Genomic DNA, 12,762 nt, shown 5'->3' with positions numbered 1-12,762 from the left:
CAGAAGACTGGAAAATTGCAAATGTCAGTCCACTCTTCAAGAAGGGAGAGAGACAGAAGAGAAGAAACTACCTCTGTGTTTGGGAAGATGTTGGAGTCGATTATTAAGCATGACATCTCAGGGTACTTGGAGGCACATGATAAAATAGGCCGTAGTCAGCATGGTTTCCTCAAGGGAAAAATTTGCTTGATAAATCTTGGAGATATAAGGCTTCAGCACACTGCTTCCCTGGTCCTGTTGAATCCTGGCTGACAACTGTATGTTCTTTACTTTTAGTTTAAAACTGACTATACCACAAGAAAGATCACTCCAGTCATTATGGAGAATGGAACTCTAAGCCCGTCTGTGGTGATCAGCAACGTCACCCAGGCCGTGAAACTACTCCTGGAAGCCACAGAAGAGCTGATCCCTGTCCCAGGATCCGTCAATTCTGTCAACGCCCTTGGTCTTGTCGTCTTCTCCATGAGTTTTGGACTTGTGATTGGAGCAATGAAGGAAGAGGGGAGAGCACTTGGAGAATTCTTCAACTGTCTGAATGAAGCAATTATGCGTTTGGTGGCTGTGATCACATGGTACGGAGCTACAGTTAATGGAAATATAGACTAGTTGATGCAAATGTAGACTGGTTAATGCAAATATAAACTGCAGAAACATTGATTCTTTTACCTGGGTCAGGAAGGATGTAGTTATGTTTTGAATGATCTGTCTGGATGGCATGCAAACAAAAGACTTTACCTGTATCTTGGTACCTGTGACAAGTCCATGAGACCTTGGTTGAATTTTTGCTAGGCTCAACTGTATGTTTCTGTTCTGTGCACCTCTCCGGGGCATTGGCTCCAGCATGTCTAACTGTACAAATATGGACTTGTATGTTCATTCTCCTGTGTGTAGTAATGAGTTAATATTCTCACATGTACTGAGATAAAGCTTTTGTCTGCATCCCATCCAGACAGATCATTGCATACATCATTAGTACATCAAGGTAGTAAAAAGGAAACATAATGCAGAATGTTGCATTACAATTACGGAGAAAGTGTATCACAGGTGGACAAGGTGCAAGGGTGACAATGAAATAGATTTGAGGTTAAATTCATCTTTATCGTATGAGGGGTCTATTCAAGAGCCTTATAAAAGTGGGATAAAATCTGTTCTTGAGACTGGCGTTATGTGTTCCCATGCTTTTATATCATCTCCCCAAAGGGGAGGAGAGAAGAGAGGTAGGATGTTGGAAGTGGGGGGGTGGGACGCGGGGAGTGGGAGGGGTGGGACGCGGGGAGAGGGTGGGGTGGGACGCGGGGAGTGGGGGGTGGGACGTGGGGAGAGGGTGCAGTGGGACGCGGGGAGAGGGAGGGGTGGGACGCGGGGAGTGGGAGGGGTGGGATGGGAGGGTGGGACGCAGGGGGTGTGAGGGGTGGGACGCGGGGAGTGGGAGGGGGGAGTGGCAGGGGTGGGACGTGGGGAGTGGGGAGAGGAAGGGGTGGGACATGGGGAGTGGGAGGTGGGTCGTGGGGAGTGGGAGGGGTGGGTCGTGGGGAGTGGGAGGAGAGGGACATGGGAAGTGGGGGGTGGGATGTGGGAAATAGGAGGGGTAGGACGTTGGGAGTGGGAGGTGGGATGTGGGGAGTGGGAGGGGTGGGACGTGGGAAGAGGGAGGGGTGGGACGTGGGGAGTGGGAGGGGTAGGACGGGGGGAGTGGGAGGGGTCCTTAATTATGTAATGTGAGGCAGTGGGAAGTGTAGAGAGAGCCCACAGAGGAGAGGCTGGTTTCCGTGATGTGCTCAGCTGTGATCACAACTCTCTGCGGTTTCTTGTGGTCACGGCAGAGCAGTTGCTGTACCAAGCTGTGATGTATTGAGAAGGGATGTTTTTATGGTGCACTTGTAAATATTGGTAAGTGTATCTATGCCATTCTGTTTTTGTGTTAATGTCTATATGATTGTGTGTGTTTGTGCATGTGTTTGTCAGTGTGTGCATAGCTGTGAATGTGTGTGTGTTTCCCTGTGAGTGTGTGTGTATGTGTCTGAGTGTGTGTTTCTTTGTGAGTGTGTGTGTATGTGTGTTTTTGAGTGTGTGCCTCTGTGTGTGTGTGTATATGTCTGAGAGTGTGTCTCCCTGTGAGTGTGTGTCTCTTTGTGAGTGTGTGTGTGTGTGTATATGTGTGTCTTTGAGTGTAAGTCTCTCTGTGAGTGTGTGTACATCTGGCTGTGCGTGTGTGTGTATTTTTGAGTGTGTGCCTCCCTGTGAGTGTGTGTGTATGTGTCTGAGTATGTGTGTGTCTGTGTGTGTGTGTGTGTGTGTGTGTGTATGTGTGTCTTTGAGTGTGTCTCCCTGTGACTGTATGTGTATGTGTCTGAGTGTGGTGTGTGTGTGTGTGTCTTTGAGTGTGTCTCCCGGTGACTGTATGTGTATGTGTCTGTGTGTGTGCCTTTCAGTGTGTGTCTCTCTCTGAGTGTGTGGGTGTGTGTCTGAGTGAGTGAGTGTGTCTGTTACTGAGTGTGTGTGTGAGTGTGTGCAGGTCTGTGAGTGGGTATGTGTGTCGTTGAGTGTGTGTCTCTGTGTATGTGTCTGTGAGTGTGTAGATTGAAGGATGCACTGAGAGCCTCCTTGAGAAGTTGGACCATCTTTACCGACTCCTTTGAATGTCTGGCCACATCCACTCTGAGTAGTGTCAGGGTGGGATTCAAGCCTTGAATTTGTGTGTAAATGGGGGAAAGAGTGGACAACCTCGGAAGTCCCCAGCAAGCCAGGCTGTTGTGTCAGGCACCTCCTGTCACACCTGTGGAGGGTGCAAGTCTTAAGCTGGTCTAATTGGTCACCTCAGACCTACTAAACCAGAGTGAAGACAGCTCAATGTCCGTGCTCAGGGCCCAACCATGGAAAGGCCTCTGGCTCACGGATGACTCAACGTTTGTCTGCTGGGTGTGTGCTCCCCATGTGTTCATGTGTCTGTCTCACTGCTGGGGTGTGTGCTCCCCATGTATTCATGTATCTGAGTGGCAGTGGAGTATTTGTTTGTCTGTTCATGAGTGGCTCTCTGTCACTTGGCTGTATTTCTCGGATGTTTGAGAGTGGAGACAGAGGGATGGGGTCATGGTAGGGGGAGTGGAAAGAGGGGACAAGGAGGAGAGGTTTACGGGGTGGGAGAGAAGGCAGTTGAGAGAAGGAGAGGGGGAGTGGAGTGGGAGGAGGAGGAAGTCATAGGGAGAGAGGAGGGGGACAGGGAGGGGAATGGAAGAGGAGGAGAGAGGGGAGTGGGGTGAATGGGCAAGACATGAGGATGGAGAGGGGGTTGTGGGGAAGGAGGGAGTGGAGAGGGATGGAAGAGGAGGGGTTTGGTTTATAGAGCTGTGGGAAAAGAACACAGATACAACGGGCCAAATAGCCTGGCTGTGCGTACAGGAATTCAGTCCCAGTAACTCATCCTGACCACTTTCTTTGTTTCCAGGTACGCTCCAGTGGGGATCCTGTTCCTGATTGCGGGGAAGATTGTGGAGATGGAGGACATGAGTATAGTGGGTGGGCAGCTGGGAATGTACACAGTGACAGTGATCGTTGGTCTGCTCATCCATGCCCTGGTGGTGCTGCCTGCCCTCTACTTCTGCATCACACGCAAGAATCCCTTCGTCTTCATCGGTGGATTGATGCATGCACTGGTTACTGCTCTTGGAACATCCTCCAGGTGAGACATGTACCTGAAATGTGTAACATCTTCCAGGTGAGATGTGTCCATGAAATGTGTAACATCCCCCAGGTGAGACGTGCCAATGAAATGTGTAACATCTGCAGGTGAGACAAGTCTGTGAACTGTGTAACATCCCCAGGTGAGACGTGTCCATGAAATGTGTAACATCCCCAGGTGAGAGGTGTCAATGAAATGTATAACATCCCCCAGGTGAGATGTGTACCTGAAATGTGTGACATCCGCAGGTGAGACGTATACCTGAAATGTATAACATCCCCCAGGTGAGGCGTGTCAATGAAATGTGTAACATCCACAGGTGAGAGGTGTCAATGAAATGTGTAACATCCCCCAGGTGAGACGTGTACCTGAAATGTTAACATCCTCCAGGTGAGACATGTCAATGAAATGTGTAACATCCCCCAGGTGAGACACGTTTGTAAAATGTGTAACATACTCCAGGTGAGACACATCTGTGAAAGGTGTAACATCCTCCAGGTGAATTGTGTACCTGAAATGTTAACATCCTCCAGGTGAGACATGTCAATGAAATGTGTAACATCCCCAGGTGAGACACATTTGTAAAATGTGTAATGTACTCCAGGTGATTCATGTTTGTGAAATATGTAGCATCATCCAGATTAGACACATCTGTGAAAGGTGTAACATCCTCCAGGTGAGACGTGCCTGTGAAAGGTGTAAAGGCAGATATATCAACAGGGCCTGGCCAGGTTTATCTGAGAATACTTTCGGAAGCTAGAGAAGAAATTGCAGGAAATCTGACCAAAATTTCAGCACTATTATTAGCATCAGGAGAGGGCCACAAAGTAAAATCTGGGAACTTTAGATCAGTAAACCTAATATCTGTGGGTAGGGGGGGATCTGAGAGATAACATAGACATACATTGGGAAAGACAACGGGTTGATTAAAGATAGTTAGTATAGCTTTGTGCATGAGAAATTATGCCTCAGCAAGTTTTTGATTTTAGGCAACAAAGAAGATCGATGAACACGGTTTACCATTCCTTGAGATCCCTTCAGGTTGTCTTTAGCCAGGGGGTGAAGTAGTGAGCATTAGCTCCCAAAGGCATATGTCTCAAATAGCCCCTGACAACCAAGTCCAGCTCCCTGCCTTCATGTGTAGCTTACGTACTAAGTCCAGCAGAACCATTTCCAGATGTGATGATCAGACCCAAAGGCTTCTCAGTTCACCGGATGGACCAGACTGCTGATTTAGAAAAGACAAAAGATGGAGGCGTGTGTTTCATGATAAACTTTCGGTGGGACTTCAATGTAGTGGTTTTGATGAACACGTGTTCCCCATCCTGAACAGCTCATGGTCAAATGCCATCCATTCTATTTACCTAGGGTATTTCTCCTCCATAATCCTGACCACAGGATTATGACTGCTAGGCTGATTCAGTGTGCTGCGTGCATGATGTGGGAGGTCAAGGACACTGGTAGTGCTTCTGGCTCCTACACCTGTGGAAAATGTGTCCAGATTCAGCTTCTGAAGGACCGTAATGCAGCACTGGAGAGGCAACTGGATGACCTTACGTTCATCCGGGAAAACAAGAGTTTTCTGGACAGGGCCTACAGTGAGGTCGTTACACCGAGGATACTGGAAAAGAGAAGGGGGCCGACGATGAGGAAGGAAAGGATGCTTGAAGTACAGGAGACCCCGGGGGATGTGCCTCTCGTAAACAGGTTCACCCTCTTGGAAGCTGTCGGGACAGAAGACACTGCCAGCCTGAGAGGCGATCAGGTCTGCGAGTCAACAACTGGCGCTGAAGCAAAGCCGAGGAGACAGACGTCAGGCAGAGCCGTGGTAGTAGGGGACTCCATAGTGAGAGGTACAGAAAGGGGTTTCTGTGGCAACAGGCGAGATTTAAGGATGGTGTGTTGCCTCCCTGGTGCCGGGATCCAAGATGTCACGGACCAATTGCAGGGAATCCTCAAGAGTGAAGGTGAACATCTGAAAGTGGTGGTGCATGTTGGCACAAATGATGTGGGGAAGAAGAGGAAAGACATTCTATAGCGTGACTTCAGAGAACTTGGAAGAAGGCTGAAAAGCAGGACTTCCAGGGTGGTTATCTCCGGTTTGCTTCCAGTTCCTCGTGCTGGAGTGGGCAAGAACAGGGAGATAATGGATCTGAATGTGTGGCTGAGGAACTGGTGCAGGAAGCAAGAATTTACATTCTTGGACCACTGGGGTATGTTTCGGGGTAAGGATGAATTGTACAAAAGGGACGGGTTGCACCTTAATAAGCGGGGCACCAGCATTCTGGCAGGCAGGTTTGCCTCTGCAACACCGGTGTGTTTAAACTAAGTAGTGGGGGGGAGGGGACGAACTGGAAACATAAGGATGGAGATAAAGGGAAAGTGAGAATAAGAAAAGTTAAGAAAGACAGCAGAATCAACAGAGCAGAAAGCTCAAGAAGAGATTGTACAGTATGACCAAGTGAAATAGGAATTGATATGGGAGGTGAGGGGAGTAATGAATTAAAAGTATTGTATATGAATGCACGGAATATAAGAAATAAAGTGGATGTGCTTGAGGCACAGTTGGAAATTGGTAAGTATGATGTTGTGGGAATAACAGAGACATGGCTTCAAGTGGACAGGGCCTGGGAAATGAATATTCAAGGGTATATGTCCTATCGAAAGGACAAACTGATGGGCAGAGGGGGTGGGGTGGCTCTGTTGGTGAAGAATGATATTCAGTCCCTTGCGAGGGGGGACATAGAATCAGGAGACGTAGAGTCAGTATGGATAGAACTGAGAAATTCTAAGTGTAGAAGGACCCTAATGGGAGTTATCTACAGGCCCCCAAACAGTAGTCTGGATGTAGGGTGTAAGTTGAATCAAGCGTTAAAATTGGCATGTCGCAAAGGTAATGCTACAGTTGTTATGGGGGACTTCAGCATGCAGGTAGACTGGAGGAACCAGCTTGGTACTGGACCCCAAGAAAGGGAGTTTGTGGAGTCCCTCCGAGATGGATTCTTAGAACAGCTTGTACTGGAGCCTACCAGAGAGAACTCAATTCTAGATTTAGTATTGTGCAATGAACCGGATTTGATCAGGGACCTCGAGGTAAAGGAGCCATTAGGAGGTAGTGACCATAATATGATAAATTTTAATCTACAATTTGAGAGGGAGAAGGGAAACTCGGAAGTGTCAGTATTACAGTTGATCAAAGGGAACAATGGTGCTATGAAGGAGGAGCTGGCCAAAGTTCAATGGAACAATACCCTAGCAGGGATGACAGTGGAATAACAATGGCAAGTGTTTCTGGGAATAATGCGGAAGGTGCAGGATCAGTTCATTCCAAAGAGGAAGAAAGATCCTAAGGGGAGTAAGGGGAGGCCGTGGCTGACAAGGGAAGTAATGGACAGTATAAAAATAAAAGAGAAGAAGTATAATATAGCAAAGACGAGTGGGAAGCCGGAGAATTGGAAAAATTTTAAAGAGCAACAGAAGGTAACTAAAAAGGCAATACGCAGAGAAAAAATGAGGTACGAAGGTAAACTAGCCAAGAATATAAAGGAGGATAGTAAAAGCTTCCTTAGGTATGTGAAAAGGAAAAAAAAATAGTTAAGACCCAAATTGGGCCCTTGAAGACAGAAACGGGTGAATTTATTATGGGGAACAAGGAAATGGCAGACGAGTTGAACAGGTACTTTGGATCTGTCTTCACTAGGGAAAACACAAAAATCTCCCAGATATAATAGTGGCTAAAGGACCGAGGGTAATGGATGAACTGAAGGAAATTTGTATTAGGCAGGAAATGGTGTTGGATAGATTGTTGGGTCTGAAGGCTGATAAGTCCCTGGGAGCTGATGGTCTGCATCCCAGGATACTTAAGGAGGTGGCTCTAGAAATCGTGGATGCATTGGTAATCATTTTCCAATGTTCTATAGATTCAGGATCAATTCCTGTGGATTGGAGGGTGGCTAATGTTGTCCCTCTCTTCAAGAAGGGAGGAAGAGAGAAAACAGGGAATTATAGACCGGTTAGCCTGACGTCGGTGGTGGGAAAGATGCTGGAGTCAATTATAAAAGATGAAATTACGACACATCTGGATAGCAGTAACAGGATCGGTCCGAGTCAGCATGGATTTACAAAGGGGAAATCGTGCTTGACTAATCTACTGGAATTTTTTGAGGATGTAACTATGAAAATGGACAAGGGAGAGCCAGTGGATGTAGTGTACCTGGACTTTCAGAAAGCCTTTGATAAAGTCTCACATAGGAGATTAGTGGGCAAAATTAGGGCACATGGCATTGAGGGCAGAGTACTGACATGGATTGAAAATTGGCTGGCTGACAGAAAACAAAGAGTAGTGATTAACGGGTTCCTTTCGGAATGGCAGGTGGTGACCAGTGGGGTACCGCAGGGTTCAGTGCTGGGACCGCAGCTGTTTACAATATATATTAATGATTTAGCTGAGGGAATTAAAAGTAACATTAGCAAAGTTGCCGATAACACAAAGCTGGGTGGCAGTGTGAAATGTGAGGAAGATGTTATGAGAATGCAGGGTGACTTGGACAGGCTGGGTGAGTGGGCAGATGCATGGCAGATGCAGTTTAATATGGATAAATGTGAGGTTATCCACTTTGGTGGTAAGAACAGGAAGGCAGATTATTATCTAAATGGAGTCAAGTTAGGAAAAGGGGAAGTACAATGAGATCTAGGTGTTCTTGTACATCAGTCACTGAAAGCAAGCATGCAAGTACAGCAGGCAGTGAAGAAAGCTCATGCCATGCTGGCCTTCATAACAAGGGGAATTGAGAATAAGAGCAAAGAGGTCCTTCTGCAGCTGTACAGGGCCCTGGTGAGACCACACCTGGAGTACTGTGTGCAGTTTTGGTCTCCAAATTTGAGGAAGGACATTCTTGCCATTGAGGGAGTGTAACGTAGGTTCACAAGGTTAATTCCCGGGATGGCGGGACTGTCATATGTTGAAAGATTGGAGCGACTGGGCTTGTATACTCTGGAATTTAGAAGGATGAGAGGGGATCTGATTGAAATACATAAGATTATTAAGGGATTGGACATGCTGGAGGCAAGAAGCATGTTCCCGCTGATGGGTGAGTCCAGAACCAGAGGCCACAGTTTAAGAATAAGGGGTAGGCCATTTAGAACGGAGTTGAGGAAAAACTTTTTCACCCAGAGAGTTGTGGATCTGTGGAATGCTCTGCCTCAGAAGGCTGTGGAGGCCAAGTCTTTGGATGTTTTCAAGAAAGAGTTAGATAGAGGTAAGGAGGGAGGGATTGAGGAGGAGGGAGGAAATTGTTGAAGGATTGAGGAGGATGGAGTGAGTGGGGAGTGTCATGATATTCTGCTATACCATTTGGGAACAGCCACAGTAATACAAGGGAACAATGCAGGTCACAGAGCAACACATAGAGCATTGCACATCAGATAGCACACAGTACGTTCCTCAATTATGGTGCACTTACACTCAGCACATCTAAATCCTGTATTCCTCAGTTACAACACCTAACTATCTAACTGTATTAGAGACCCAAAAGAAAATGTGTGTGTCCATATGTGCTTATCTGTGTGTGTGTGTGTGTGTGTGTGTGTGTGTATGTATGTATTTGCATTTGTAGATGTGTGTAAACTGCTAGCTATCAGTGACTGAGTGCTGCATTGAACTGCATTGCTGGCCTGACACTGACGTGCTAATATCCCTGCAGCTCGGCCACTCTGCCTATCACATTTCAGTGTCTGGAGGACAAGATTGGTCTGGATAAACGAGTCACCAGGTTTGTGTTGCCAGTGGGAGCCACGATTAACATGGATGGCACTGCTCTTTACGAGGCTCTTGCCGCTATATTCATCGCACAGGTGAACAACTTCGACCTCAACTTTGGGCAAATCCTCACCATCAGGTAACAGACAACTCCTCAGATAATGAAGCTTACTCAGTCCGGAAATTCCAACTTGTTGATTGGACAATAGGTTAAGTGGCCTCCTCCTGTGCTGTGCCTTTGAGTGTCTGTAGGAAGCGGTGATGTGGGGAGGGACAAAGCAATCTCAAAATTGATGGTTCTTCCCGTCATACATGTGCAGATTGACTACAAGACTATAAGACATATGAACAGAATTTGGACTGCTCTGCCATTCAATCATGGCTGATCCTTTTTTCTCCTCCTCAGCCCAGCTCCCAGCCTTCTCCCCATAGCCTTTAGTGCCATGTCTAATCAAGAACCTACTAAGCTCAGCCTTAAACACACCCAACGACCTGGCCTCCACAGCTGACTGTGGTAATAAAATCCACAAATTCACCACCCTCTAGCTAAAGAAATTTCTGTTTTAAATGGATGCCCCTCTATCCTGATGCTGTGCCCTCTTGTCCTAGACTCCCACACCATCTCTACCCACAAAGTCTAGGCCTTTCAAAAAGTTTCAATGAGATCCCCCCTCATCCTTCTAAATTCCACCGAGTACAGACCCAGAACTTTTAAATGTCCCTCGTATGGTAACACTTTCATACCCAGAATCATCCTTGTGAACTTCATCTGAACCCTCTCCAATGCCAGCACATCTTTTCTTAGATGAGGAACCCGAAAACTGTTCACGATACTCAAGGTGAGGCCTCACCAGTGCCTTATAAAGCCTCAGCATCACATCCCTGCTCTTGTATTCTAGACCTCTTAAAATGAATGCCAACATTGCATTTGCCTTCCTCACCACTGACTCAACCTGCAAATTAACCCTTAGGGTGTTCTGCACAAGGACTCCCAACTCTGTGCATCTTAGATTTTTGGATTTTCTCCCCATTCAAGAAAATAGTCTGCACATTTATTTCTACTACCAAAGTAAATCACTATGCATTTTCCAACATTGCATTTCATTTGCCACTCTCTTGCCCATTCTCTTATTCTGCCTAAGTCCTTCTGCAGCCAACCTGTTTCCTCAACACTACCTGCCCCTCCACCAATCTTCGTATCACCTGCAAAATTGGCAACAAATCCATCTATTCCATCATCTAAATCATTTATATACAGCATAAAAAGAAGCAGTCCCAACACCAACTCCTGCGGAACACCACTAGTCACTGGCAGTCAACCAGAAAAGGATCTTTTTATTCCAACTCACTGCCTCCTGCCAATCAGCCAGTGCTCTGACATGTTAGTAACTTTCCTGTAATACAATGGGCTCTTAACTTGGTAAGCAGCCTCATATGTGGCACCTTGTCAAAGGCCTTCTGAAAGTCAAAATATAGAACATCCACTGCATCCCCTTTATCTGTCCAACTTGTCATCTCCTCAAACAATTCCAACAGGTTCATCAGGCAGGATTTTCACTTAAGAAAACCATGCTGACTTTGTCCTATCTTATCCTGTATCACCAAGTATTCCATAACCTCATGCTTAACAATCGACTCCAACATCTTCCCAACCACTCAGGTCAGGCTAACTGGTCTATAATTTCCTTTCTGCTGCCTTCCTCTTTTCTTAAAGAATGGAGTAACATTTGCAATTTTCCAGTCCTCTGGCATCATGCCACACTCCAATGATTTTTACTAGAACATAGAATAGTACAGCACAGTACAGGCCCTTCGGCCCACAATGTTCTGCTGACTCTTAAACCCTACCTCCCATATAACCCCCCACCATAAATTCCTCCATATACCTGTCTAGTAGTCTCTTAAATTTCACTAGTGTATCTGCCTCCACCACTGACTCAAGCAGTGCATTCCATGCACCAACCACTCTCTAAGTAAAAAACCTTCCTCTAATATCCTCCTTGAACTTCCCACCCCTTACCTTAAAGCATTTGAAAGATCATTACTAATGCCTCCACACTGTCTACCGCTACCTCTTTCAGAACTCTAGGGTGCAGTTCATCTGCTCCGGGTGACTTATAGAAACATAGAAAACCTACAGCACAATACAGGCCCTTCGGCCCACAAAGCTGTGCCGAACATGTCCTTACCTTAGAACCTCCTAGGCTTACCCATAGCCCTCTATTTTACTAAGCTCCATGTATCCATCCAGGAGTCTCTTAAAAGATCCTATCGTTTACGCCCCTACCACCACCAGCGGCAGCCCATTCCACACACTCACCACCCTCTGTGAAAAAAACTTACCCCTGATGTCTCCTCTGTACCTACTTCCAAGCACCTTAAAACTGTGCCCTTTCATGCTCGACATTTCAGCCCTGGGAAGAAGCCTCTGACTATCCACATGATCAATGCCTCTCATTATCTTATACATTTCTATCAGGTCACCTCTCATCCTCCACCGCTCCAAGGAGAAAAGGCCGAGTTCACTCAACCTATTCTCATAAGGCATGCTCCTAATCCAGGCAACATCCTTGTAAATCTCCTCTGCACCCTTTCTATGGTTTCCACATCCTTCCTGTAATGAGACAACCAGAAATGAGCACAGTACTCCAAGCGGGGTCTGACCAGGGTTCTATATAGCTGCAACATTACCTCTCAGCTCTTAAACTCAATCCCACGATTGATGAAGGCCAATGCACTGTTTGCCTTCTTAACCACAGAGTCAACCTGCGTAGCAGCCTTGAGTGTCCTATGGACTCAGACCCCAAGGTCCCTCTGATCTTCCACACTGCCAAGAGTCTTGCCATTAATGCTATATTCTGCCATCATATTTGACCTACCAAAATGAACCACCTCACATTTATCTGGGTTGAACTCCATCTGCCGCTTCTCAGCCCAGTTTTGCATCCTATCAATGTCCCTCTGTAACCTCCATACTATCCACAACACCTCCAACCTTTGTGTCATCAACAAATTTACTAACCCATCCCTCCACTTCTTCATCCAGGTCACTTATAAAAATCAGAAAGAGTAGGGATCCCAGAACAGATCCCTGAGGTCTGTCAGCTGTTTGAGCACCTTCTCCCTTGTGATAGTAACTGCATCCACTTCTCTTCCTTCACACCCTTCAACATCTAGCACACTGCTAGTGTCTTCCAAGGTGAAGACTGATGCAAAATACTCATTTAGTTCAGCTGCTATCTCCTTGCCCCCCATTATTATTTATCCGGCCTCATTTTCTAGTGGTCCTATATCCACTCTCATCTCTCTTTTATTCTTTACATAC

General features: G+C 46.5%; 1 protein-coding gene across 5 annotated transcripts in view; it reads left to right on the top strand.

The window, feature by feature from the left end:
- LOC134346402 (excitatory amino acid transporter 1-like) overlaps positions 1 to 12,762 on the top strand; it is an 82,405-nt gene that overhangs the window by 39,905 nt on the left and 29,738 nt on the right. For 3 of the 5 annotated variants that reach the window (XM_063047774.1, XM_063047773.1, XM_063047770.1), the window contains 3 exons: positions 277 to 572; positions 3,446 to 3,679; positions 9,382 to 9,576. In XM_063047774.1, coding sequence (XP_062903844.1) covers positions 277 to 572; positions 3,446 to 3,679; positions 9,382 to 9,576 — 725 coding nt within the window. The remainder of the gene's footprint in view (positions 1 to 276; positions 573 to 3,445; positions 3,680 to 9,381; positions 9,577 to 12,762) is intronic. The other 2 variants (XM_063047771.1, XM_063047772.1) reach the window with 2 other exon arrangements.

The sequence above is a fragment of the Mobula hypostoma genome, chromosome 5, assembly GCF_963921235.1.
Source record: "Mobula hypostoma chromosome 5, sMobHyp1.1, whole genome shotgun sequence".
Lineage (NCBI taxonomy): Eukaryota > Metazoa > Chordata > Chondrichthyes > Myliobatiformes > Myliobatidae > Mobula > Mobula hypostoma.
The sequence above is the reverse complement of the archived record's forward strand: the minus strand, read 5'-3'. Positions and strand labels throughout refer to the sequence as shown.